At 41.3% G+C, this 27,366-nt stretch overlaps 1 protein-coding gene across 5 annotated transcripts in view; it reads right to left on the bottom strand.

The window, feature by feature from the left end:
• Positions 1-25,664, bottom strand: part of ccny (cyclin Y) — a 33,019-nt gene extending 7,355 nt beyond the window's left edge. Inside the window, exons 1-10 of one of the 5 annotated variants that reach the window (XM_068343944.1) lie at positions 25,349-25,664; positions 25,000-25,213; positions 5,870-5,944; positions 4,815-4,835; positions 3,485-3,519; positions 3,356-3,379; positions 2,861-2,961; positions 2,741-2,776; positions 2,308-2,365; positions 1,983-2,102 (exon numbers count right to left, since the gene is read on the bottom strand). In XM_068343944.1, coding sequence (XP_068200045.1) covers positions 1,983-2,102; positions 2,308-2,365; positions 2,741-2,776; positions 2,861-2,961; positions 3,356-3,379; positions 3,485-3,519; positions 4,815-4,835; positions 5,870-5,944; positions 25,000-25,153 — 624 coding nt within the window. In that variant the 5' untranslated portion in view covers positions 25,154-25,213; positions 25,349-25,664. Of the gene's footprint in view, positions 1-1,982; positions 2,103-2,307; positions 2,366-2,740; positions 2,777-2,860; positions 2,962-3,355; positions 3,380-3,484; positions 3,520-4,814; positions 4,836-5,869; positions 5,945-24,999 lie in introns of all 5 variants that reach the window. The other 4 variants (XR_011039041.1, XM_068343946.1, XM_068343945.1 and 1 more) reach the window with 4 other exon arrangements.
• Between the last annotated feature and the right edge of the window lie 1,702 nt (positions 25,665-27,366).

Raw genomic sequence — 27,366 nt, 5'->3', positions numbered from 1 at the left:
TTCCAACCTGCAAACACACACCAAACCAGGTTGCAGGAAATAAGCAAAGCCCCCCAAAACAATAAGAGAGTCCACAGACTGTTAGAAAGTCACAGCAGAGAGATAACTATAAAAAAACAACTTAAAAATCCATCATGGTTTATTTGGTGATTCCTGAGTCACTAAAACTTTAAATGCAGCAGCAGTATGTGTGTCATATAAAACATGTGATACAGCACCGGATGATATGGAAATGAGTGCAGCAGTAAAGTCAAATACTAAATTGTGTTGCCCTTCCTTCTTGTGCTGTGATCCATCCCCATTACAGAAGACAAGCAGACTTTCTGGATCGCTGTCGTCTCCATTCCTTTAAGAATCCTTTCCTTTCCTGATCTCTGATGTAATGACTGGGAAGTGAAAGAGAATGCCCAGTGGCGTCTAGCGGAGCTAGCCACCAGCCCTATTCAATTACTGGTGGCATGCTAGACTGGACCCTGGGGGTTGAAGAGGCTGTGATGATGAGGTTGGCCTGGTGCCAGTCCAGCGTAACTTTGTGTGCACAGAGTTCCTCTGACACATTTATATCAGAGGATGCCTACGCATAAAGACAAAGACACGCACAGATAGCTGCATTAGCCTGCTTTTGTTTCCTGCCACTAACATGAGGGCTCACCCATTCACCCATTCAGCCCTCCACACAGTTCACACATGCTTGCATCTGTCAGGAACACAGTAACTCAATACTAGGTCACCGGGGCAGTTATGTTAACCCTGAACTTCCCAGTCTGCAGGGTCACACGTGTCTGCCAGAGCGACATAGTGTGGAAAGACATGTTTCTGGGCAGATCAGTGGCGAAAGAGTTAATTATTGAAATGACCAGGAGTGATTTGACAATAGTCGGAGCAAGAGGGCAAGAGAAATAAGAGAAGGGAGAGTAAAACTAATGTTTTAAACAGGTTTATACGGAATATCCCTGCAGCAGGAAGAGAAATTGTTTTTGAAAGCATTTCCTCATCTCACCTGTGAAAACTGGATTACTTTAAAGTATTTCTGGCAACACAATTTGCAGAGAGATAAACTGAGCTGTTCATGTGATGAAAGAGGAAGGTATGAAGTCCACATATGAACATTTAGAAAGATTGTCGGGAAGGCAGAAGAGAACAAGTGAAACGGCGTTTCCTAACAGGACAGGTCATGATAACCTGTCTGATCAGCCTCAGCACAGACTGGATCCACAACTGTTTTTGGCCATCAAGACAATTTAATCGTGACATTACACAATTCAATTAGATTTTAAACTCAAATTACTCTTCCACAAGGAGAATTTAATTACATAAAAATCAGACTGATGCAACATTTGCAGAATAAAATATAATAATCACTTTAGGATATTTCCATAAATAGCTGAACATTTCCATATGCCGATTCACACCTATACAACACAGGCTGTGCACAACACTACTACTGCTTATGTTCAATGACATAATAAGGTACAGCACACTTGATCTTATAAAGTGGTGATAATATTTGTGAATTGGAAGATGTGAATTTACTATTTTTCCACACGTTTGACAGCTGGAGATAAGATGCTTCTCACTTCACTGCACAGAACATTCTCAGTTTACGCAGAATAAAGGCTTGCTTGTGTTTACACTCAACACTGGAACGGGACTGGCTGCTCGTTTATTTGTGATGTCACCACACAGGCTCACAGGCCCACCTCTTAGAAACCATTCACACTATCTGTGAGACCGGTTCACCTAAAAAATAAACAGTATGTGGAGAATGTAAGATCTGAAAATCGATTCACTCCACAGCGATAACGCCGTCACTGACATAGCTTACAATAACACTAACAGTGTAACACTACCCTATTTAATGCGGGTCTACTTGTTTGTCGTTGTCAACTTGTTTGCCGTGTTCTACATTAGTTTCATCAATAGCCCACAAGACTGGAGGTGCAGCTCCGCGTTTAAAACACATTCTGTTTTCTGAGACTCACCAGTGTGACAATTGCACACTCAGCGGTGAGCTGTGCAGCGCTGAACAGCGTCCTGACAAAGCGGTAGATCTGTTTCTGCTCGGGGTCGTGTTTGTCGTAATCAGGAGGGATCTCAGATTTCTACAACAGAAGGATAAACATTTCCAGACAAACACACACATCGTTCACGAACATGAGCTCATAGATGGGGTTTTTTTTTTCTTTGATAAAGCAGTTAAGGAAATGTTTGGACTGAAACCTAGCATTTATTGGGAGGAAAGCATATAAGAATACATATGAATGGAATGCTCCTGCTGACTCTCTTATTGGATTGGTATGGACTTACCGACAGTGGGTGCAGCTTCTCATCAAATATGTCCAACAACATTCTTCCGTCAACTTCTCTGGAATGACAAAGAACACTGGATTGGGACTCATTTAATAAAAAATACAACTTCATCCTTCACCATATCAAATCAATCAATCGGTTCATTTTTGTGGCTTTATCCTAAACGTGTCTTTTCTTTATCTTCTGTTGGGCTTGCTCTGTTTATTTCAGATTTACAGGCACCTTTAATGCCCCTTATAGAATTTAGATCAAATTCACTGAGAATTACGCAAAACCAGACTGAAATGTCATATTTTTGACAGACAGAGTTACCACAGTCCTACATGGAAACACTATTTTCTGAAATTGTTAAGCTTGTCTGCTAATGTTTGATTCTGATCTCTGAAGCTGTGGAATTCAGGAGTTGCAAAGGGAATAAATGAAAACATACCTGTTCTTAATGTGATAGTATATTGCGAGGGCTACACTGTAAAGACAAACAAAGGATATTCAGGGCCATTCAAAACGGGAACTGTGACTTTACACCAGTGTGAAACAAGTGTGTCCTTACCATTTGATGGTGTATTTGAGGTTGGGCTGGCTGACAGTGCTGTCGTCAAGGAATATAGTGGAACATGAGCTGTACTTCCGTCTCATGGGGCCTGGGTGATGCTGTTCACGCACAAAAATACATATATAAACAGACACACATGTCAGACTGTGGTCTATACTTGGAGCACCTGACGGGCCTTCTGGCAGCCATGGAGAGCAGGGTAGGCTGTTGGTCTAGTGTGATTCACGTGAAAGATGACATTTATGGTGGAGTTCATCTTCATACGAGTCCCAAAACGTCCACTGAGTGACAAACTTTTGATTTGATTGAATCTGAAATCACTGAAGCCTTTACTATATCGTTTATTCCCCATTAAAAGAGACAGACTGATCCCATCCAGTCAGACTTAGAGGCAGAGATAAAGATGAACTAAAACATGATCAGGGTTTGAGGCAGGGTGGGGATGGGGGTGGGGGCAATGAAAGAAGCATTCAAGCAACATTTTTACATTACCTTGTTCTCCGAAATGTGTGTGAACTTGTAAAAAATCAGAACATCAGAATCAATCACCCTGTATTCAAAGTTACATCCGATCAACAGCGTCACATGATAAAAGCATCACGACTCCCGTGTCTTACTTACGTGGTTGATGTAAAGGCTCTTGCGTTTCTCCCGAACTGGAAAAGAGGCGAGAGAAGAGGTGTCAGTGTCCGCATGTGTGGGTCAGCACGAGTGCAGTACACAACCCTCACAGACAGAGAGCAGCGTCTGCCAAGGGTTTGCAAGTCAGCTGGCATCATAGAACCAAAGGACAAACACTGGATGACGAGCTTTTTGTCCTCAGTTATTTCACATGGCAACAACAACAAAAAAACACAAAGCAGTTTTAAATCGACATTTCAAAGCTTGAAAATGTCTTTCTCTCCTAATACACTGGAAACGGTATTTTAATGTGTGACAATGAGGTTTTTTTTGACAATACTTTCATCACATTCACCAATATAAGAGCTGATTAAATGTGAGATACTTGTATTTACTGAAAAGAAATTCTTCTTTCAGCTGTTTTGTTTTCATTGCTGTATTTTAACACAAATCAGCTCATATGCAAAACCAAATTCAACATGGGATGAAACACACGCAGCGTGTGAGCGCCCATGTTTGTCTATATGTTCACTCTTACGTAGGAGAATACACAACCAGCAAAGCAGAGTGGAGAAAATGCAGATGCACACATGTGTTCGCACAGGCCTGCACACACACACGCACACACACACTTACACATACACACACACACACACACGCATGCACGAGTACACACACACGCACATAGTGACATAACAAGCTGTCTGGCGCCTCTCACCACAGCGCTGTCTGCCTCTCACCTCTCTGACACAAAAACACACAGACTCACACACCTACACACACCTACACACAAATGCATATGTTTTCTTTTTGTCTGGCTTTTCTCTGCTGCAAAAAGAAGCTCCTCTTTTCTGGATGACTGTATGAGTAGAAAACACAATCACAATCCAGACAGAAATATTTTCAACGGATTTAAGAAAAAATATTAATTCAGATTCTAGCATTATAACATTTATCCTTCTTATAAACAAGGGAATGGTTCACTCTGCCAACATACAGAAGGTTTATTGATTCTGTCTAAAAATGTCTGGTAGATTAAACACACACACACACACACACACACACACACACACACACACACACACACACACACACACACACACACACACACACACACACACACACACACACACACACACACACACACACACACACACACACACACACACACACACACACACACACACACAGAATGACATCAGCAGCCCAGCAGTGAAGGCATCTACTAACAGAAGACGATGCAGCTCAAAACCAAAGCTACAGAAAAGCTTGAGACTGAATGCTAAGGACCAAACACACCTGCCATTAGACCAGAGACATTTATGCTTACCTCTTTTGTTTGGCAGAGCAACTGAAAAAACACAAAGTCCAAGTTGTCTCTAAGTTTGCTTACAACACAAATTCACAATGGCCTTTAGTAAATGCAGTGTACAGCATACGTGAAAAACAGTTCAATGTATATTCACACAAGAGCTAGTTGAGGCTAATAAATGAGCAACCAACATCAGATCAATATCTCAGCCCTCAGGATATGGGAACTGGGGCTGAAACTAATTTTCTCCACTGCGCAAATGACACAATAATAAGCCACTTATCAACAGCTTCATCATATTTCCATTAATTAAAAGGCATTGGTCTCTGAGACGAGGAAAACACCCCAGTGGGAATCAAACACTGAATGGTATTTGACTTTTATAGGAACCCCTCCTACAGCCTTTAAGCTACAGAACAAGAGGTTGATCAATGATCCATTTTACAGCTGCACATGTAAAATCCCTGCATCAATCAAACTGCTTCCATACAAAACAGACAGTGTGCCAGTTGGACAATAAAGATACACAAAAAGCTTGGCAGACTGCTTTATATGTAACCTGACACTTCCCAGCCCCATCTGAGGATGAGTGACAATAAAAACTTAGCAAGCATAAAGGGTTAAAGGCCCATGAAGCATTTAACAGTTTCCAGTGTTTGATACATAGATTTATTAGAGAACTAACATTAGATGATTAAAGCACATCCTGGCTAAACCATTAGTGCCACTGTCTTTAGAGGAATGCAGACCAGTCCTCCAGCCATTAGAGGGCAATGTGGACCTACCAGGGAAAGTCACTCTTTACTGTCTCTGCATTTTATTTCCATCTCTATCAAAATAATGTTTGCATCACAGTTTTTTTGTTTGAACACAACGTCACCTCGCCTCACACTCTGCTGACCTCATGTGATACAACCACGGCCCCAGACGTATAATCACAGGTCTTACACTCCCAATGGACCATTTGGCCCTCCTGCCTTCTTACATTCTGCCCTGAACAATCTCCTTTGATAATGCAGTGTCTTATCTGTAAGTTAAGGTGAAATGTCAGGCACTTATGGAGAAACACTCACCATCAGTCTGCGACTTGCTGAGGAATATTGTGCTGGCCCGAGGATGATCAGAGGGATTGTACTCCATGGGAAGATCTGAAAAAGACACGAACAAAAAAGTGATGAGCAATGCCCTCCTACAATGCTTTAACTAGTAGACTGTTGTGGACCTGGGTGTCACGATGACGCAGTCGCCGCAGTGCAAAGCGGTTCCCTGGTTTGAGTCCCGCTCTGTGCGGAGTTTGCTTGTTCTCCCCGTGTCTGTGTGGGGTCTCCGCTACCTCCCACCCCCAAAAACATGCGCTTCAGGTCCCAAATTGCCTGTAGATGAGAGTATGTGCATGCGTGTTTGTCTATCTACATGTGGCTCCGCGGTGCACTGAGTGTACCCTGCATTACGCCTCGACTCGGCTGGGATAGCTCCAGCAACCCCGCGACCCGCAACAGTGGTGAAGCGGGTTTTGAACAGAAATCACATTCAACATAATAAAGAGCAACGGCTAGTTTAGGAGTATTAGTCCCGAACATGAGGATGTGTTGATATATCAGACGAACGACAACACCTCTCATTCTGAGGATAAATGTGTCAGGGCTGCCTTTAGGGGTTAACCACCTTTCTTGTAATAATAGAGTGAAGAGACTGAAACAACAATCTCTGATGGTCTGTTGCTTGTGTAAATGGGGTTTTATGAATCGATGTGTTAACCAAACACAGCATATATTTGTTTCAGATCATTGTCTGCACACAACATGCAGCATCAAGTGTGATGAATGACAAAGACGAGATGGGTGAAGCAGGTTTGCAGAGCAGACATTGGTCCAACACACTGCTGCAGGTCGTAATGAGCTTTTTTACATAACCATGAAGACATGTTTATGTAAAACAGGCACTTAGCAACCAAATGTAAGACTAACTCCAGGAATAGCCTGTATTTAATGCTAATTACAACTTCCGGTTTTACTTGAACATCCACTTCAACTATAGAGATATAATAAAATATCTCATTAAGCACATTCTCGGTGCATGTTGAAATGCAAAGCAACCACAGTTTCAGAGATTGATTCTTATAAAAGCCATAAGATTAGTAGGATCATCCTGTTCAGATGAGAGATGAGGCTAAAGTGCTGTAAAACTGTCATTGTAATTGCTGCTTTAAGTATTGGTTCTTGTTGAATAGTAGCCGTCAGTCTGCCCCAGGGCAGCTGTGGCTACACACGTAGTCTACCATCTACCAGGTATGAATGAGGAGTGAATGAATAATGGATCCAATGTAAAGCGTCTTTGAGTGTGTCCAGAAAAGCGCTATATAAATCTAATCCATTATTATTATTATTATTATTATTATTATTAGTTTATTACTCTTTTAGCAGTAAACTGAAACAGACAAAAATGGACTTTCAGCTGAAATTATAAACACTACACTTAAAACTAAAGTCTGTATTTGACTGATTCCTAAACCTAAAGCTTTAGAGAGAAACACACAACACACACACTGTTTGAACAGTGAATTAGATATTAGAGCTTCAAGGATGTGTGAATGTTACAGTGGACTGCTGAATCGATTTAATATCCTGAACAAGCTTTTATGAATCATTTGTTGACAAAAGATGATGGGCACTACTGTTTCAGGCAAGGTTAATGATGGACAAAATTGTGAAACTCCTATATTTTCAATACAAATGAGAAAACAAGGTAAGAAAACACAAAAAACAACAGTGTGACGACCCTTTTTAGAGAGAGACCACCGACGAGCTGGATTGATAGAAAGAGAATCCAGTGCAAAAAAGATGGATGAACAGTCAAGTTAATGATTAGAGAAAAAAAATCTGAACAGGAGAAAAGTAAGATGAGAGTGACGGATTGAAATAATGCCCGAAAGAGAGAGAGAGGCATGAGAAGGAGAAAACAGAAAAAAGAAAATGGAAAGGAGGGAAAGCGGGGAGCAGGACACAAGAAAAGATGATGAGATATGAGCGTAAAGGTGAAGAGGAGAAGAAGCGTGAAAAAGAAAAGGTCAGTTTGTATAAATACTTGACGCAACCAGTGAGAGTGTTGAAACACACTTGATGACCCAAGCCTTAGATGTGATGAAGGAGGAAGAGCTGATAAAACAATGGATCTGTGGAGGAGGAGTGAAGGAGACCTGAAGGTGGATCAATGCTGCTGGGTATGTATGTCAGGTGAAGCAGCTTTCACAGTGATGTCACGTTTTTAACTTGGGATTCTGACAATCCACAGGCCTGAGGAGTAACTGTTACAGGTAGATGGCGTCGGCGACCTTTGGTGCAGTCCACCCTCCCTTTCTCCAACCTGGGGGAGACAAAACTACCCAATTTCCTGTGTTTCAGGAAACGGAGAGGAAATGAAGTAAGAGGTGGCGGTTACACATTGTTTGGGAGGTTGGCTTAACAAAGAATGGAGGAACTAAGTCAATGTGTAGATTTAAGATGGGTGTGTTTAGGCTCTACCCTTCATGCACCAAGAAACAGGTCATGCTCACTCATCTCCAGGAAACTACATAGGCTTTTAACTTTTCTAACTAAATCTACTTCTTCTTTTACCGCTGATTGCATTAGGGCGCAGTGGGTAGCGCTGTCGCCGCACAACACGGGAGGTCCAGGATTGAGTCCTGCTGCGTGGGTTCTCTCCAGGTTCTCCGGCTTCCTCCCACCTCGAAAAATATGCGCTTCAGGTTAATTGTCCAGTCCAAAATTGCCCGTAGAAGTGAGTGTGTGTGTGCATGGTTATCTGTCTTTGTGTGTGGCTCCGTGGCGCACTGGCGTCATGCCCGCAGTGTCCCCCGCCTCATGCCCTATGCCAGCTGGGATAGGCTCCAGCTCCCTATGACCCGCTTCAGCGGATAACGCGGTTTGGAAGATGAATGAATGATTGAATGAGTTAAAAAACAACAACAACAAAAAACATGTCTTTCATGTGGCTGAGTGTTACGGCACCAGTCAATGGATTGTGTGTGTCTGTCCTAAGGGGTGCAGCATTGGCCCAGACAGGAAGAACCTCTGCCGGTTTATGACTGACTTGCTGAAAGGCCAGCCGGAGGGGATCCAGATGGCGCAGCATGGTACTGCCCAGCTGTCAGCAGCGCGCTATTATAAAAGAGTCCGCCCACATGTTGGAGATAAGAAGCACCCAGCACGTCTTGTGATGAAACAAGCGTACAAATACAAGAGGGAACAATGTGTTTAACACTATGTGATGCTGAATACACTTCCTGCAACAATCGAGTTGTGCTTGTGAAATGATGCGTTCAGGTTTAGACCCTGCCGTGAGTTGGTTGAGGATCTTTAGATCTATTGACCCAAACACTAAATAGGGATCAGCTTTTACAGAAGGCTTTCTCTGAATTCTTCACCCAGCAGCCTGCCTAGAACCTCACTCATTTAACTACTTTCTTGAGTTAAGCAACCCCCTGGCTGCAGTTTGGAGCAGCAAGGACACAAACTCTTCCATTTGACACTTGTCGCAGGGCAAACTTTAATTCTGCTGCATCACATGCTGCCATGAGTCGGTTGAGATAACACTCCCGTGTGAGTGTTTGTGCAGAGAGACAGAGAGAAAGTGTGAGATCTAAAAGAGAAGGCACAGGCACAGCAGTTAACACTCATTGGGCATCATCAGTGACTGAGGTGCTGGCTCTGTTGGTGCGATAGACTCGCCTTGGAGCACACTTCACAAAGAAGAGGAAGTTTGGGCTTGTTTCATGAACTCTGCTGTAGGACTAACCCTGAAAGCTCTGGCTTTTATCGCTCTGTCACGCAACAATGGAGTCATTGTGTTTTCATTTGAACAGTCGATGTGATAAGAGGGAGAACACTGAAGCTGCACTGTTAAAAATTATAACTTGGATAGGCAATTAAATAGGAAAGCCCAACCTGTTCACACTCAGGAAATCTTTTCTGGTTGGAAAAAACAATAATTCAAGCAACCCAACTATTTTTACTCCGCGCCAAACACAAAAAGTGAGTCACTGATTTTGAAAAAGTTTCAATTCTATGGTAAAAAGAAAGTTTGGTTTTTTTCAATTGATTTTCAGTTGGGGATCAAACAACATGGTGAACCAACTAATATTGCCCTCCATAAATTTGTGTCACCATGACTAAAAACACTTATGGAGAGTTAAGACAGGTTTCAGACAGTCTTTCCCCACCAATACATCAGCAGAAGGTGAAAGTTTCATGGACACATTATCAAACACACCCCTGTCTGCCGGGGTTCCTGCATCTTCCTTCGACAGGAGTCATCCTCAGCTCACATGAAGAAAAGGACTTTAGAGCAACATGAAAGGAAAGCCTTGCAGCTATGTGTTGCAGGGCGATGATAAAGCATCTAAAAATCCAACAATCCATCACGGCAACGTTCCACAGCAGCAGTGCTGGTCATGTATACTAATAAGTTAGCTGTGGAGCACTGCTATTGATTGGTGTTACACTTGACAGATGGCTGTCATAAGATGAAGCTGAAATGAAAATTCACAAAGGAGTAAAGGGATGAGAATTTTTTCCAGTAGAAAGAAGGCAGATCAGGAGGCAGAGCACACACACAGCAAAGGGTATGAGTCACAAAAAGGTTTTCTAGTCACACCTTTCAATACAAGCTAGAAAGAAATGTTGATGTCCAACAGGTAAAATCACGAGGCAGTGAATAACAGGACAGAGGATGGATAGGGAATCAAAACGTTTCTGAAAACATAAGTACAAACAGAAGCTTTGCTGCATTATCAACATTTAATTACAAATTTCAACACTATTCAGGGATGTAGCTCAGTAGTAGAGGGCATACTTCGCATGTGCCAACTGTAGGCTGGTCCCAAGCGTGGATGAATGCAGAGGGTAGAGGCAGGAACTGCATCCGGTGTGAAAGACTTTGCCAAACAAATATAGGCATTCATTTAGAAATGGAAAAAGGATGACACACTGTGGCAACCCCTTATGGGACAAGTCGAAGGGAGTTTAATTACAACATTTTAAATGTAAAATATATCTGTTTGCTGAGAAGAAAAAAAAAAGAATAATCCTAAATGGCACTAAGCTTTCAAGTTTCTCCTGCAATGAAAGCCTTAAACACTGATTGTTCTACATCTGATGATTTCCAGGAATAAAAGTCTTTCTTCAAAAGAAACATCTGTGTGTTGGGAATATGGTAGGTCCCATATCTACATACCCTGATACTGTTCAATTATGAGGGAAAAAAATTGACATACTTCAAAATTAAAATATAATACATGAGTGTCAGGGTGAAGGATGGAGCCATTCTGGTCTGAACAACAAACCACAAACCAAAGATTAACAGTTTACCGTTTGCACTATGAAACATGTCACTGCTAATATATATCATTTTTATGCGAGTTGTTTGAATATCAAAATTAATAATGAACTTTTTTCAGTGAATGAACTGATTCATCAACTATCTGTTCTAGCTGTAAATACTCTGTAAATTGGCAGGTTGTTAACCACACCAAGAAAATATTTTACAAACTTTTTTGGATCACATAAAAGTTAACAACCTTAAAACATTGTGAAAAAGGAAAAGTATTATTTTCTGCAAATGTTCTAAGCTGCGGCTTGTGTTTCATATTTTTATTTTGTATATGTGAGAGATAGGGATACTTGATTTTAATTTTGATTTTTAAAATGACTTTTATTCATTCATTCCTCTTCCTGCCCGCTTCATCCGCTTGCGCGGTTCACCGGTAGCTGGAGCCTATCCCAGCTGGCACTGGGAGTGAGGTGGGGCAAACTCCGAGCGTGTCGCCAGTGTGCCGCGGAGCCACACAATGACAAACAACCATGCACGCTCACACTCACACATTACGGGCAATTTGGAACGGCCAATTAGCCTGAAGCAAATGTTTCTGGAGGTGGGAGAAAGTCGGAGAACCCGGAGAGAAGCTGTGCAGACACGGGGTGAACATGCAAACTCCACACAGAACCAGACTCGAACCCGGACCAGCCTTGTCGTGCGGCGGCAGCGCCACCCACTGCGCCACCGTGCCACCATCACGTTTATTCATAAAAGCCAAATTACAAGATAATCACGTTGTCACATAAATCCAAAAGAGATTCACGCAAAAAGGGATTCACATATCAAAAACAAACAATAGTAGGATTTTCAAAGAAAACAATTAACCTTTTAACTAGGGATGAGCAAGTACACCACTATCTGTATCTCTATCTGTTCAACCATCTAAATTATCTTTATCCGTATCTGTATCTGTACTCGGAATTGGCGGGACTTAAAACGGAAGTGGGTGTGGTTTGACCAGAAAAGGGTGAGGCTTAAATCACTACATTATTTTAAGTCTGAAATTGATGTGGATTGATCAGAAGTTGCTATATTTATTTTTTATTTTAAAACTATTTTTAAACTAACAGCCTCAAAATTGAGATTCAAATCAATGTTTTTGATCACAAAAGTAAAAGAACTACTTACAGAACAAGTTTTCAATGAACTGAAAACATGAATATTCTTAAGTGTATGAATGAATATTTACAGAACACCCTGAGTATTGAGATTCAATGTTTTTGATCACAATAGCGAAGGAACCATTTACAAAACAGGTTTTTTTTAAAACTCAGAACATGAAGTGCATTAATGAATACAACACATGCAATAGGAAATTATGAACTACAAAGTATGCATTGAATTGTCATACTCAACACAACTTTCTAATTTTTAGTGTATGTGCATGCTATGTAACAGTTAAAATATCTACACACTACATAATTTGAACTGAATCGTGAAAGTGTCAAACTAAGAGCAAGCAGGTAAAAAAACCAAAAAACGACTAGAGTGGGGGCGGTGACCGATGCAACACGAGCAGTTTTCAGCTCTGTCTGGTCTAATACACCGCGTATGTGTAACAAAACTAAACAAGAAACCAAGTAACCTTAAATAGACCGAAATAGAGGCAAGCTGAAGAAAACCTAAGGAGAGCAACATGAGCCACCGTGAAGCCACGCACAGAGAGATCAGTCAATGTCTGTGTGTGTGTGCAAGAGTGGGGCCGCGACAGCTCTGCTCTGGCTGCAGTCTCTATAGAGAGAGGCGGGCGCTGTGTGTGAGTGGCCAATCAAAGAGCGTGAAGACAGTTATGAGCAGGTGTCCCCAACCCCCGAGCCGCAGACCGGTACTGGTCTGTGAGTCATTTGGTACTGGGCCTCATAGAAAGAAACAATAATTTACATTACTTGGGTTATATTTATTTCAGAGTCTGAAAGATGTTTTCTTTTGAAAAATTACCCAATTCTCTGTTACGTCCGTATATGTCAGTGGTTCCCAACCACCGGGTCACGACCCGATACCGGGTCGCTGGACAATAGGTACCGGGTGACATAGAACTTTTGACTTTGTTTTTTGTATTGATTACCAGTCTAAAGATTTTTTATTTTGAAAAGTGACGTACAGACGCACAGATTTTGAAATGACGCACAGACGTATGCATGCGTCTGTCCCTCTTGACAGGTCTCAGTCAGTTGACAGATTACCAGTCATTACCCCTAAATTAAGCGCCCACAACTGTGCCAGTGTTCTGGATTTAAGTCAAGGCAGATTATCCTGAGATCGCCCAAAAAGTATCGAAAACCCTGCTTCCCTTTCCAACTTCCGGTCTTTGTGAAGTGGGATTTTCTGCAATGACCGTAAAGAAAACCAAACTGCAGACTAGACCGGATGTCCGTAACATACTTCGGGTCATTGTCTCCCGTTACCCCTATACCAGTGGTCTCCAACTACTAATTCTCATTATTGTAATTATTATTAACTGATTGACTTGTTCACCCTTTTATTGGAAATGATCAGTATTTCTCCTACGTTGAATGAACTGATTGTAAGACGCTATATTTCAAAAAACGATAACTTATCTCCGGAAGGCATAACATGCCTGAGTGGTATTGCCGACAAAGAGAGCGAGAGAGTCACGAGTCAGGAGCGACACATAGCAGCAAATAGGGGATATTAGGGGGTAGGAGAGGTTCCATTTATCTGCATTCCGCTGACAGCCTTAAACCCATCCTCCTACTTTCTCTCCCATCCAATCCTTACATCCTCTGCTCCATCCTCTGTAACTAGGCAACAGTTAGCTTGAAAGGAAAGCCCATCAAAGACTAAGACAGGCTGGCCATCTTTTTCTTTCTTTCTTTACATTGGCCGATCTATGTTTCTCTAGCTCTCCTGTCTGCTTGTGTGCTAGACTGTAATAACTAGTGCTGAGGTTTATAATGTGAAGACTATTCAGACTCCATAGCACTGTCTGATGCCAAGCATCTTTCTAATAGCAATTAAGAGAAGTCTTCCTCTTCTCTTATTCTAATACTTTCCATAGATCATTACAAGAAATGTGATCATTTTAAACAAAATGAAAGCAAGGATAAGGGTTCTATTCTGACATCTGCGGTATCTCTGGCATCAGCCCATAAATCTGTGATTGTACAATTTGGCAGAACACTGTGTGGAGAGGATTGAGGGCACACATTGCCAGTAGGACAGGCCAGTGTAACTTAAATTAAATACCAGAATGGTTGCTAAAGAAGTGGAAAATAACAGCTTCAAAGAACCCTGCAACCACAGAGGTAGCAGTAAATGAATGTGTTTTAAAATGCCACATTAAATCTTATTGTTATTCAAGGTATCTTCACTGATCAGTTGCATATTGAACTAGATATACAAGGTATGTGCTCTCACACAAATGCATCAACACAGAGCAGAGGTTTTGGTTTCTTTATCAGGATGTTTGGCAACAATTACAGTATGCTTCGGCAACATGGTTTGCCAGCTGGCACATGTGGAAAAGATGGCCAATTAGGTGGAAAAACATCACTGGAAGGCTTAAAAATAAAGACATGATGTAAGTACACGCAATTTCAGTTAGAATCGGTACATCTGGGAGAAACGTCTGGAAATATTTCTGTGCCTGAAAGCTTGATGTATGAGGCTAGTACCCTGCAGAGTAATCTACCTATGCATCATTAGCTGTGCTCCCATGGGTACATATGTAAATTACAATAGAATGGAATTACAGCAACATTACCTAGCACATAGGCACCATTGGACCCATTTTGCTGGGGCCTGGATCTGAGCATTAATCTGCTACACCCTGGGATAATCTCACAATCAATGACAAACTGCTGCATTAGGCAATGGATTAATTTATGATGATAAGAAGATTATTTATCCACAATGACAAAACAATGGAGCTTTACCTCAAACATAAGCTCTGAGGAATTCAGGTTTTAATCCAGGCACTTCAGTTCTGTACAGCTGTGCTCACTTAACTATTAATGCATCAGCATTAATAGGGTACCTGATTAATTTGAGAAGGTTGTGAGGATGGCACAAACAGTGTGTGTGTGTGTGTGTGTGTGTGTGTGTGTGTGTGTGTGTGTGTGTGTGTGTGTGTGTGTGTGTGTGTGCGCACGCGTGCGTGCGTGCTTGCGTGCATGCGTTTGTGTAACTAGAAGCAGCATGCATACTCTTTTTTTAACAATACCACAGTTCAGGCAGTGAGTTCACATCATTTCTGTCAACAAAGGCTGTCCTACATGCTTGGGTGCTACTTTATCTGAGGAAGTTTGAATCTCATCACTTCCCACAGATACGTTTAGAGATATTGGGGAATGATGAGTAAATCACCTCATTAAAAGTGAGTCTACAGGTGGATGCTGGAGTGGCAGAGGTGCTGAAAGTACACCCAGGAACACTGAAATGCGGCATCTTAAACTGATCGCAAGTTTAGGAGGATTTGTATTGGTGATGGTTGGGTGAGGGGTTGTGTAATGTAGCTTGCTGGATTTCACATTTCCCAGTGGAGCCAGGCTACGCCCCTGGTTCATCTGCTATTACAGGTTCCTATTACAACTGTATGGTTTTACTGTTTCATCCCTAAGGTATTATGAAGCTGATAAAAAGTGTTTACATGAGCAATCAAACCTGTTCAACTATGACACATCCTACAACCTACACTCTTCTCATGGCGCCTTGTGAAACCCAGGCCTCTCCGCCAGCTTCACTGCTGTCGAGCTGTGGAAGGAGTCGAGGAGATAGGACAGCCATCTGGACTGAGCTCTCCTCTGTCTGTGCTGACATTACCACGCATCATATGTACACATACAAACATAGAATAGCATGCATGCATTCCTCAATGGCTGCAGGCACGATCACAAATTTATAGATCAACACAGACAGGCCAAAATACACAGAATAACAATGGATTTTATAAATGATGAGAAATAATCAAAAATCTTTCATACTTTGGGATGAAAATAAACAGAAGGTGGATTTTTGAACTAGAATTACAACAATGAAAAGCGTAGTATTAAACCAGTGTTTCCCTGTCATAATCTTTTAACAGTTACTGACCCTGTGAGACACTCTAAATCCCCCTAACTACCTCTAGCTCCGCACATCACACCGTTGTGCCTGAATTCCATATTACAATTTCCCTGACTGCTGGACAAACGTGTGTGTAATGCTAGAGGCCTACAGACAGCTGTGTTCAAATAATCACTTGAGCTCCCAAACATCAGGTCTAATTGACGCTGAGCCCCACTCACAAGTGTGCAAGAGGCTGAAAGCAGCACAAAAGATTGTATTATGTGAGCTGATTTCTGATTTAAGTATCTAAAATGCTGCAGCCAATTTTCTTGAACTCAAACATGGACATTTTAGTGAGCTGGATCTGCGTCTCATAAGATCAGATTTACTGACTTGTAATTCTTCACTCAACAGTTCTACGGTAACACAACTTTGTCACACAACTTTATATAATTCACCCTTTGCAACTCATCAACACAGACCACACATATGATCTACTGTCCATCCCCAAGCTGCCAGTGTTTCATTACTTTGAGAGAAAGCCTGTGGTTGACCTCCTGAGGGTTTTATCATTCCTTTTCATATGTCTAGCATACAAACAAGAAGAAAGAAAATCCACTGGTTAAAAGTAATCACACAATGACAACCTTAATCATATGATCAACCGCAGATTCAGCCAGACTTCCTGTTTATGCTTTAAAGAGCAGCATTAGTTTGAAATGATGTCTAGGATTTCATCCCAGAGAGTGCATATGAGGTGTACAAGTATTATAAAGAGATAAATGGCTGTAACAAACATTCTCCTCTACATGATACAGTTCAGAAAATCACAAGTCTGCCTCCATGGGGGCCATTACAACATGATTTTCTCACTTAATTTGTTTTGAATAGAAATCATTTCCAATTCCCTTTTGAAACCTTCTGGCATTCGACAGAACAAAATAAGCAGATGAATTGTTTTTATAAACTCACGTCAGCAGACGTGATGCAAGCTTTCACAATCACTTCCGCTCCCTGCATTTTAATGCAGCTACAGCTGTTTGTACATGCAGGTTCGCATTCAAGCGCATACTTCCACTTACTCTCCTAGTTTAGTTGCTGCAGCTGCTCAGGTCCAAACAACAACCAACCCAGCATGTTCAATGCGACACCATGGTTGAAGCCCCTGCATTTATTAAAGATACTTTGGTCAACCTTCGAAATATAAAACCAAACACAGAGTCGATTCTACTTCCTGACCAGCGCAGACAAACTGCAGTATTCAAACGGGTGTCCTGTCCCACAGCTGATTGGAATCTACGCTTGTGTGGAGCTAAGCTACATTTCACCTCCCACTGACCCGACCATGTAAACAAACTGCTTCAGACTCAGGAACCAGGAAGGCAATCAAGTCATACCCGAAACCTGAACTTAAATTGGTTCTAGAGTAAAGTGGGAGAAAGTGACCTTCTGCACTGAAACATGTTTTTTATTTGTGCTCCTAAGTCAAACAAATGTTGCCCATTTAAAATAAGTAAAATCCTTTTATTTCATTCCAGCCTGGTAAAAGTCACGAGAAAACATGAGCTACGTCTTTACCATGAACAAGAACAAGATCCAGTCTCAGCTGATGTTGTTTGATCCACCATCAGGTGGTAAAGAACGAGATCCGGTCCCAGCTGATGCTGTATCCATCCAAAACTAGTGGTGGTGTCCTGAAGCACGGCACGTATCTCTGATTTTCACTCAGATGTCAAACAAAACTATGGACAGAGCAATGGCTCGTATTTCAAATAACTCATGTCAAGTGCCTTGTACCTCAAGGTACTCCTGTTCAAGGGTCCACCTGGCTCGATAAGATAACCCAGTGAATGTGGAGGGACTACACCGTGTAGAACTCTGCAAACTGTAATGGGAAGAGAAGAAACCTCAACACAACGTCACCAAAGACCAGCTTGTCATACTGATCTACCAATGTTTATAAAATTATAGATTCATTCAGATTTCTTAGCTGACACAACCTCTGAAACCTTGTCAGAAAAAAAAAGCCAGAATAGTTCCAATGGAGAGAATAAATTTATAGCCCTCCCAAATATGGACATGGTGAAAATTCTGTTTCCTCTTGAATGATTGATCATCTCTGCATAATAGATTCATCTATTGTAATTACTTCAATCTTAATTCTCCATCTCTGCAACAATCAGAAGGAATGCGCTTCATACACCGTACATCTCGGTCAGCTCGTCTGGAATTTATAGTTCAGAGACTCCCCAGGCTCATCAACCAGGCATGAATAATCCATGTCCAGATTTCAATTAGCCTGCAAGCAAGTCTCATCAATATGTGTGTGTGTGTGTTTCAGAAATTAAACCTGATGAGACAGGGTTGGGTGCTGGGCCTGGAGTCGTGGCTCATTTACAGATGTCTGAGTTAAGTAGAGTCCAAACAGGCTGAGAAATCTTTCTGTCTCATTTCCTTTCTCTCTTGAATGTCAAAGACATCAAAAATGGCTTATAGGTGTAGCTTTATGTTGATATTATGTGCAGCAGTAAAACACAGATATATTTTCTAATCAAATTGTGGAAAAAACACTTCAACCAGAAAACCCATCCAAGTACTTGAGCAATCACAGGTTTGCAAAATGAGAAATGCTGGACCTCCACGGCAAATCTCAGCCTCACAACTGAAGCTGTGACAAGATGGAGGTGTTAAAAGGACAGAGGTGAACCAATCACGTATGTTTCATAAGTTTCACTCCTGCCATGCATCTGGAGAGGGATGCATGACAGGAGAATCCCCTCCTTGTAAAGTGGAGAAATAACCCTTACAGGCTTCACAACACTAACATCAAGGCGAACAGTTTGCTGTGAAATACATTCATTCTAACACCTGTGTGTGTCTCTAACTGTAGATGACTTTTACAGCTATGGAGAAACAGAACCTCTGTGCCTTCTCTGACATCCACTGGGCTGATTAAACAACCTTTTACAACAAGCTGAGAGAAAAAGCAGTTGAAGTAGCCTCTGCCTTTTAGCGTTTCCAGTTGACAGGCTGGGAAACCAAAAACTAGATTTATCTTTATTGAACATGACTAAATACTTAATGCTGGTAAAGCTGCCATTGTTACATTCCGAAAAAGACCATTTCCAGACTACAGGAAACACATCCTTACCTTTACACACTGAATGCTTATAGAGTGGGAAGAATCTCAACAGAGGAATCTGCTCCGGATCATGTGAGCCACCAGCAGCCAGAGAACCGGACTATTTCATGCATAACTTCCTCACTTTAGGGACTGATTACTTAGCCTGTATAATGATAGCAACCATAAAACTTAACTACCATTTACACCTGCATGTCTGTCACTGCAGACACATCTTTATAAGTGATGAATGTGGCCCTGATAGAACTGATTCCAGTGGAATTCACCTTTAACAGTACAACAGGATGAACAAACAGATAGAAAAGAAGCATCACGTTTTAGCATCTTCACCAGACTGGCTTATGCGTTATGATGAGAACACACACACACACACACACGCACACACAGAGCACAGTTATTTAGGCATGTCACATCACACTGACTCATGAAAGGGGCTTCTTGAGAGACCCTCTCCTACTTTGACAAAGGCCGTTCAATGAGCTCTCTGTGTTCCGTTTGTGAAAACAACACTGTGTGTCGTCACCACGGTCAGCAGTTGTTACGGCAGATTTTTTTTCCAATCACATGCTCGTCGTAGCCAGGCTGCCACGCACAAACACACAACACCAGCTCCCAGAGTGCCATGCTGGGCTTCATCTGGGGGAAAAAATGCCTGTGATTGATTAACTAGCGATCTCCCCATACTCTACTAACAATCCCACGTGCTCTGAAAGACAATGTGAGTCACATTCCAGTTTTCCTCCCTTAAATGTATTGATCGTAGTCCAGCCCCTCCTGTTTCATGTGTGGCACTACGTTGGTTGTGATCATCTTGACAAGCATTTATCCCCGACAAGAATCCTTCTCTACGTGCACCTCACCTGATGTTGTGATCAGTCACTGATAAATAGTACGTAAGAAATACACAAATATTCGTAAATAAACATTGAAATAAAGTTCAGAACTACGAAGAATGCTGAAATAAAAATACAAGTGAAGGCAATATATCATTTCAATTATTTTCAATAAAGAGTCTCCCGACATTTATGCCAGTTATTCTCTCTGTATTTGAAAAACCAAAACAAGCGTAATGAAAGAGTTAGATTCCAATCACACTTCTGCTTTACGAAATGATCACGATTGATAGACAGAGGGGGTGACTGTTTCCTCATGCTTTCAGATACACCATATCCCTATGCATTTCTGTTTACTGCTCAAAATATCTGGGAGGGTGCACTAACTATCTTCACTTCCTGCACGTCTGAATGCTGTATTGAAAGAGCTCTTCCATCTCATTGCCACAGCCAGATGTGGACATAACATCCCGTATGTGAGCCTTTCCTATGTGTTCAATTGTTTGCATCAAGCTGCTGCGGTGGTCTCAAGCCACTTGGAACGACATCAGAGGTCCAGCTGATGACAAACTCTAAAAACTAGTCTGTAACTAGTTCTTTTCTACCTTATTTTGCATTATCTGATTTAGTTTGTGTGCAGCAACAGGGCTCACGTAAGTATGCAAACTAAACACACAGTGCACGGCCCTGTTGGACAAAAAATAATTGTGAACATTTCTAGGCCTTTTAGCGGATAAACATGATGTCCATGGAGGAATTTGTTTTGTTGTACCTGCACCCTCCCAGGAAGAAAAAAGAAAGTGATAAGCAAAGAGAAGAGGTGATGAAGTTTCACAGACATGGTGATGCATTGAGCGTCTGACAGGCTCAGTTATTAAAACCAGGACCGGCAGAGTTGTTCCATGCTACAGCGCTTGCAGAATGCAACAGCGTGTGAAATTGATCTTGCATAGCTTTAAGTGTCTGCCTTCACGTACCGAATCCGAATGGTCCATATTTCAAACAACAGAGAAACAATGAAAAGCTTTATGTTGGTGATTCACTCATCAATTTGATCTTTTATCAATGCAAAAATTTACCGGTACATACAGTGACAATATTTTAAATGATATTTGCAGTTAATATTAAACATCAGGTAAGGAACATTAATTATTATCAATACGGTTCAAGAAAGAATCCTACTTTCCTGGATGAAGGTGTGGCAATCTGTAAAACTTGCAGTGAAGTGTGTTTCTCCCTTCCACAAACCAAACAATTGATCACAAAAAAATAATCAAATAAATAACTTAACAAATTCCAAGATGAGAAATGCTGCAATCAGCAAATGTGGGAGATTTTGGCAAAAAAAAAAAAAATCACAATTCAAAAATGGCGAATAAGAGTAGTTCAGAAATCAAATTTGGATGTCCCATAGCTGTGTTTCAGGCACATCTAACTCAGAGGACACCCTTGGGTAGAACCCAGGACATGCTGGGAGGGGTTCTACAACCCATCCAGATGAGATCAGATGAAAGAGCTATTGATGCAAAATCACTTTTCAGCTTTAGTATAACAACACATTAAAACTATTGATTAAACCATGTTTGACCTGCTCCATGCCGGGTCTAACAACTGCAAAGTTGCTGATGCCGCAGATCGTACAGCTAGAGCCAAGTCCGCACAGCGGGGGATCTAGTGAGGCTGACCGGCCAAAGATGGTGGAATCAAAGAAAAGTAAGACAGAAAGTGACCACAGAAAATATCAGAAACGGTGAGAATATGAATATTTCTATCTAGAATTCAAGTAGAAGTATGTCAGTTCGATTTTCGAAAATACTATTGCAGTCATGATGAGTAAAATTTACATCAACACTATAAAATAAAACATTAGATCTACTTGACATAAGCCAAGAGAGGTAAATAAATGGCAGCTTGTTTACAAAGTCAACAACAGTATTTTTTCGGTAGTAATACAATGTAATGAATTCTACCATAACCAGCTATGAGGTATTGAGATTGTGACTTCATTTAACAGCACCTCTCTTAAGTCATAGAAACTTGATAACTTACGTAATTTCAATGTTACACACGCTCTCAGAAGTTAAGTTTGCTTTTCCAGAGGTCAAACTTCCCTCTAAAAGGAGAAATATGTGTCTGTGGTTATATTTCTACTGACAAAATTCAGTCAACGCTTCAAAGATTTCTCTGTCATTGAGAAAGAAATCAGGCTGTTCTCGACTCCTTATGGATGCACAGAAAGTGAAAGACAGTGTGCAATTAGAACTTATCAAGATGCAGTGTGATTATTCTCTGAAGGTGCAACATCAGCCTCTCTCCCTACCCAACTTCTACCGGAGCTTGGAGAAGGAACTTGTTTCCTCTGATCCAATGCCCAGCAAAAGGAATGATGAGTCTGTTCAGCTCAACAATCATAAGTGAGCAAACAGTTTCTCTGTTCACTCTGAGCAAAAGCAGATCAAGAATCAAAATGACTGACAGCCATGTCTGTGATGTCCTTCACATCTCCACCACCAAACTGACTCCAGACCTGCTATCCTTCAGTCCAAAGTACATCACTGCTCCTGCTAAGTACAACGCTGTCCCATCATACATGTCAAACATACATTACTCATTCATACATTGAAAATCCCCAATTCTCTTTAATTTTAGTTCCAAGTTGATTTTCCAACAAATGTTAGTAATACCAACAACTTATGTGCATGACTTAAATACACCTCCTTGTTCCCTTAATTCCCTCTTTCTACAGGTTGTGAAGGGGCGTCTCCATTCCGTCTAAGAACCAATCACAGGCTACTATTTTGAAAATGTCCTGTTAACTCTTTCAGCAACAAAATAAATGAAAATCCATTAAAGGAAAAATGCTTTCTTTTTTATTTTGAATATTGAATTATCAGACATGATTCACCACCATTTGACTGATACTGTAAATATTAACTCTAACATTCGACAAGCCTTTCATATATTTGTCTGTATGTGTCTTTCAGCTGAAACAGTTTGGAAACCCGGAGTCTATATGCTTTACTCTAAGCTTCCCAGCTGTAGCATGAATCAGTATGCCAAGTGTTTGTCTATCTACTATCCACTATTCTGTAAAATATTAACGCAGTTTTAACTCAGTTTGAAAATCCACCAACATCAGGATTAGTTAGTTCCTGTTAATGTTTCATATTTTCCTCAAGTGTTTCTGGTAATTTACTTACAGTTGTTAGATGCTAGAATGATTTTCTTCCCAGCATTCTCTCTGTCTCTCTTCTTCTCAGTTCCTTACTAATCACCAGGTGGCCATTTTTTCAAGTCAGTGACACACAATATGACATTATTACATCCTGATGGAATCCTTATGAATTATTTTTTAAGGATGGAGAAGAATTTCTTTGCTGAAACGTCATTTGTCTGGGTAAATAACAGATTTAAAAGCTAGTTTGTCACCAATAACAACACATCATGAAACAAGGCTTTGTTTCAATGAGCAAAGGAACGTGAGGCCAGTCATTTCCTCTTCAGGAACTGAATCCTGCCACATACTCTGTCCCATCATTATCACCTCACATCCCACTGGAACACAAATTCACACTTGCCCTTCATCACATTGTCCAAACATTATGCATTCATTCACACACAGACACATGGTGAAAGTGACATAAGCTCAGAATCATGCATTGCATCAGCAGACTCCCTCTGGACTTGGTGGGAGAAAAAAACAACAATCAGGTTATACAGGAATTTATAGACGGTCCAAAGCTGACGCCGATGGTAACACCATCCTGTACATAGTCAGTATCAAGCATTAAGAATAGAAGGTAAATAGCAAACTTCAGGTATTTATCTGGCATAAATGACTTGATAGACTTTGCATCTGACTTTGTTGTAATCATTTTTCGATGTGAGGGTGTTACAACTTATTTATATGTAGAATCAACTACATTTCACCACATTCTCTTTATTCCACTACAGTTACAGCTTTATAAATAATACGATCCAACAAAGTTATCTTCTGATCGATGCCTTGAGGTTTTTGTGTAACTCCTGAGCATCTGTAAAATTCATATTGAATACGCTGTACTTCCTAGCTACTCAAACGGACTATTTGTCAATCATATTACATAATGTGCAATCCACAAAGTGTAATACCGTACTATCAAGAGCAACATTCAATCCAAGCCGTTGTCTGCAGGATGCTTGAATGTCGTATGTTCACCCAATAGTGAGATCCTACATAACCCTTTGTTACTTTGTCTTCTCATCTGACACTTTCCTTTTTCTATATTTTCATGTAATATTTTCTCTTGAACAGAAATTTCTGATTTTAAGGCAATAATGTTTAGCTGGGCCTATCTTTTTTAGGACACATTCATTCATTCATCCTCAACCGCTTCATCCGCTGTAGCAGGTCGCGGGGGGCTGGAGCCAATCCCAGCTGAGGGCGTGAAGCAGGGGGAACTACCAGAGCACCGCGGAGCCACGGAGACACAGACAAGCACGCACACATTTATTTTAAATTATATCTGAATAAAACGCTCTTGTTGCATCCATTTTTTTTAAATGTTCAATCAATCAATCAATGTTGGAGTGATTTAAACGGCCTACTGAATCTATTTCTTCTTTGACCACTTATAACACTACAATTGTGCTCCAGTACAAATCTATTACTGTGTAACACTGTCATGAAATCCCACAGTACTTCAACTGTTGGAACTTTAAGTACATTAAGCTGAAAATACTTGAGCACATGTGGTAGTGAGTATTGGAGCTGTGGTGTTGTAGTTCTCTCAAGCACCGGGCTGCTCTCCAGTCAGTCAGCTGATCTACAACCCGTCCTTCTACCGTCCGAGCGGAGGGGACGTCTTACCGTCCAGGTTCTCTCTGTCGCTGATGTGCTGGAGGTTGCAGCCCGTGTCCTCCCGGCTCAGCTCCGGCTCCGGCCGGTACGTCTCTAGCCTGGAGTGGTTGTTCCTCCGGTGTTTGGGGCTGGACGACACGCAGCAGGAGGTGGTATTCCCCATGATCCGGATGAGGAGATCTCGGATCTAGCCCACAGCCACCAGTGTGTCTTCAGCCCTCTCCTGGCTCCCGTTAGCGTCACGGGAGAAAAAAATGGGGCGGTGACGAGGATATCCAGACCAGGATGGTGCCAAAAGCGCAAACCACAGGATCCTTTGGTGCTACACACCCGTTCCCCTCGTCTGTAATACCCTTACCTGCACAAGTGCGGTCATTTAACACGGCGATAAAACACCCCGGTAGGGCAAATAGCTCCGAAGAGTAGCTCTACGTCCCCTTCCAAAGCAGGCGAGGGCAGATAGAGCCACAAGCTTCGGTTTCTCACTCGCCTCCCTCGTCTTGTTATGTCCGTCAAGTGGTCCGGTTTCCTTCACAAACACTTTCAATACCCCGTGAATGTAGGCCGACATGAATGACAGTAATGGCGTTATCCTACAGCTGGTTAAAGGGAGATATTTTGGCCCTCAGCGCTACATGGTTGCTGTCTGAAGACTGCCGCCGCTACATCCGCTGTCGTGGTGCGTTCATGTGCATTACGTGAAGTTACAGATTTAAAAAAGGTAGCCTTATATAAAAGATAGCTTACACTTTCGACACAAATAGAATACCGGTTGCTGTAAACGATATACAAAAATCAAAACTGAGTGCATTAATTACATTTTTATCAAATTTAAAATGGTAATTTGTCAGAATTTTTTTGAAGGACTTATTGTATGTATTGAAAAGCTGAAAATATTTTAGGGGAAAACATACTGCAAGTGTTAGATTGGGATTGTCTCGTCTACAAAAAAGAGTGGGTGATACGGACGCCTGTATAATTTACATATATTCGGGCAGCACTTAAATGCATCTTGTAAATACGTAAACGGTTCCGGTTCAAGTGGGCGGCTGTTTTGAAGAACATGATGAAATAATAATAAGCGATATACTGCATGGCAATTTTGTCTATTTTTAAAATACGTATCGTGCCATACTTTTCTGCGTAATGACGGGCAGATACAAATGTTGACATTTGTTCTGACCAACTTTAGATGTTTATTTTGAAACTGTGGTGACCGATGGCCGCATGAAGGCTTTGGTTGGTCGCTGCCAGACTGACATAAGATTAAAAGATTAGGAGCTGCTTGACATGATCGCCAATTATGCAATAGTCAATCGGTGATGACGTTGTGGACATAAAATTGAACGTCAGGAGCGTCCAGCCTACTCACGTTGAGTGACATGATCACAGCTGGTGCTGTAGTGTAACCTGCTGGCACGGCAGCAGAATCGCATGAGGAGGAGAGACCTGCGTGGCCCCAAGTCACGTCTTTAGTGCAGCACAGGGACGAGACAAGTCCACATTAGTTTTTTTTTTCCTTTTTAAACAATAAAAGCAGTGATTTTGAACTGCTTGTATTTTATAGTTTTGTTGGATGGTAAATAACCCGGTGGCTCAACGCAGAACTTGCATGTTCTCCCCGTGTCCGCTGGGATAGGCTCCGGCAATCCCGTGACCCACAACAGTGGATGAACAGCGTGCTGAAGATGAATGAAATAAATCAGACATACTACAAAATTATTTAAAATGTCTGAAGGTTGTCATTTAAAATGACAACCTTCAGACTTGGGAAAAAAAAATAATGACATAAAGAAAATGTCGAAGAAAAATTGAAAGTAATATGTATTAAAACAAATAGTCAGAAATTGGGGTCTGTCTACAGGAAACGGGATTTATACACATTCTTAATACTTGAAGACTAGCAAAGTGATATTCAGTGATGAATTGTAAATCTGCATTTGGGCATGATGACATACCAATAAAATTTGTGAAGATGACTGCCTAAAGAAAACGTGTTAATTTTGCTGTCATTGATGATCTGGGGCAGCATGTCAGGGAAAGGAGTGAGGCTAAAGCCAGGCGTCAGCTTCAATAAATGCACAAGTCAACATCACAGTTTTGGACAATATGCTTATTCAATTAATTGAGAGGATGTTTGGTGATGACAACATCATTCCTTCAAGAAAGACATAAAATGTCCTGGCATCCATTTGAATATTTCTTGTGGAAATGGAAGAAAACGTTCCATGAATAGCCCTAATCTGCAAACATTTATAAGAGACAGCTGAAATAAGATTAATGAAAAATAGACTTTTTCACTTGTTAAGTCCAAGCATCAGACATCAAGCAATTATAAAAGCCAGACGTGTTACAACAAAGTGATAATGGTGTAGT

This window comes from Antennarius striatus, chromosome 20 (assembly GCF_040054535.1).
Source record: "Antennarius striatus isolate MH-2024 chromosome 20, ASM4005453v1, whole genome shotgun sequence".
Classification (NCBI taxonomy): domain Eukaryota; kingdom Metazoa; phylum Chordata; class Actinopteri; order Lophiiformes; family Antennariidae; genus Antennarius; species Antennarius striatus.
The sequence above is the reverse complement of the archived record's forward strand: the minus strand, read 5'-3'. Positions and strand labels throughout refer to the sequence as shown.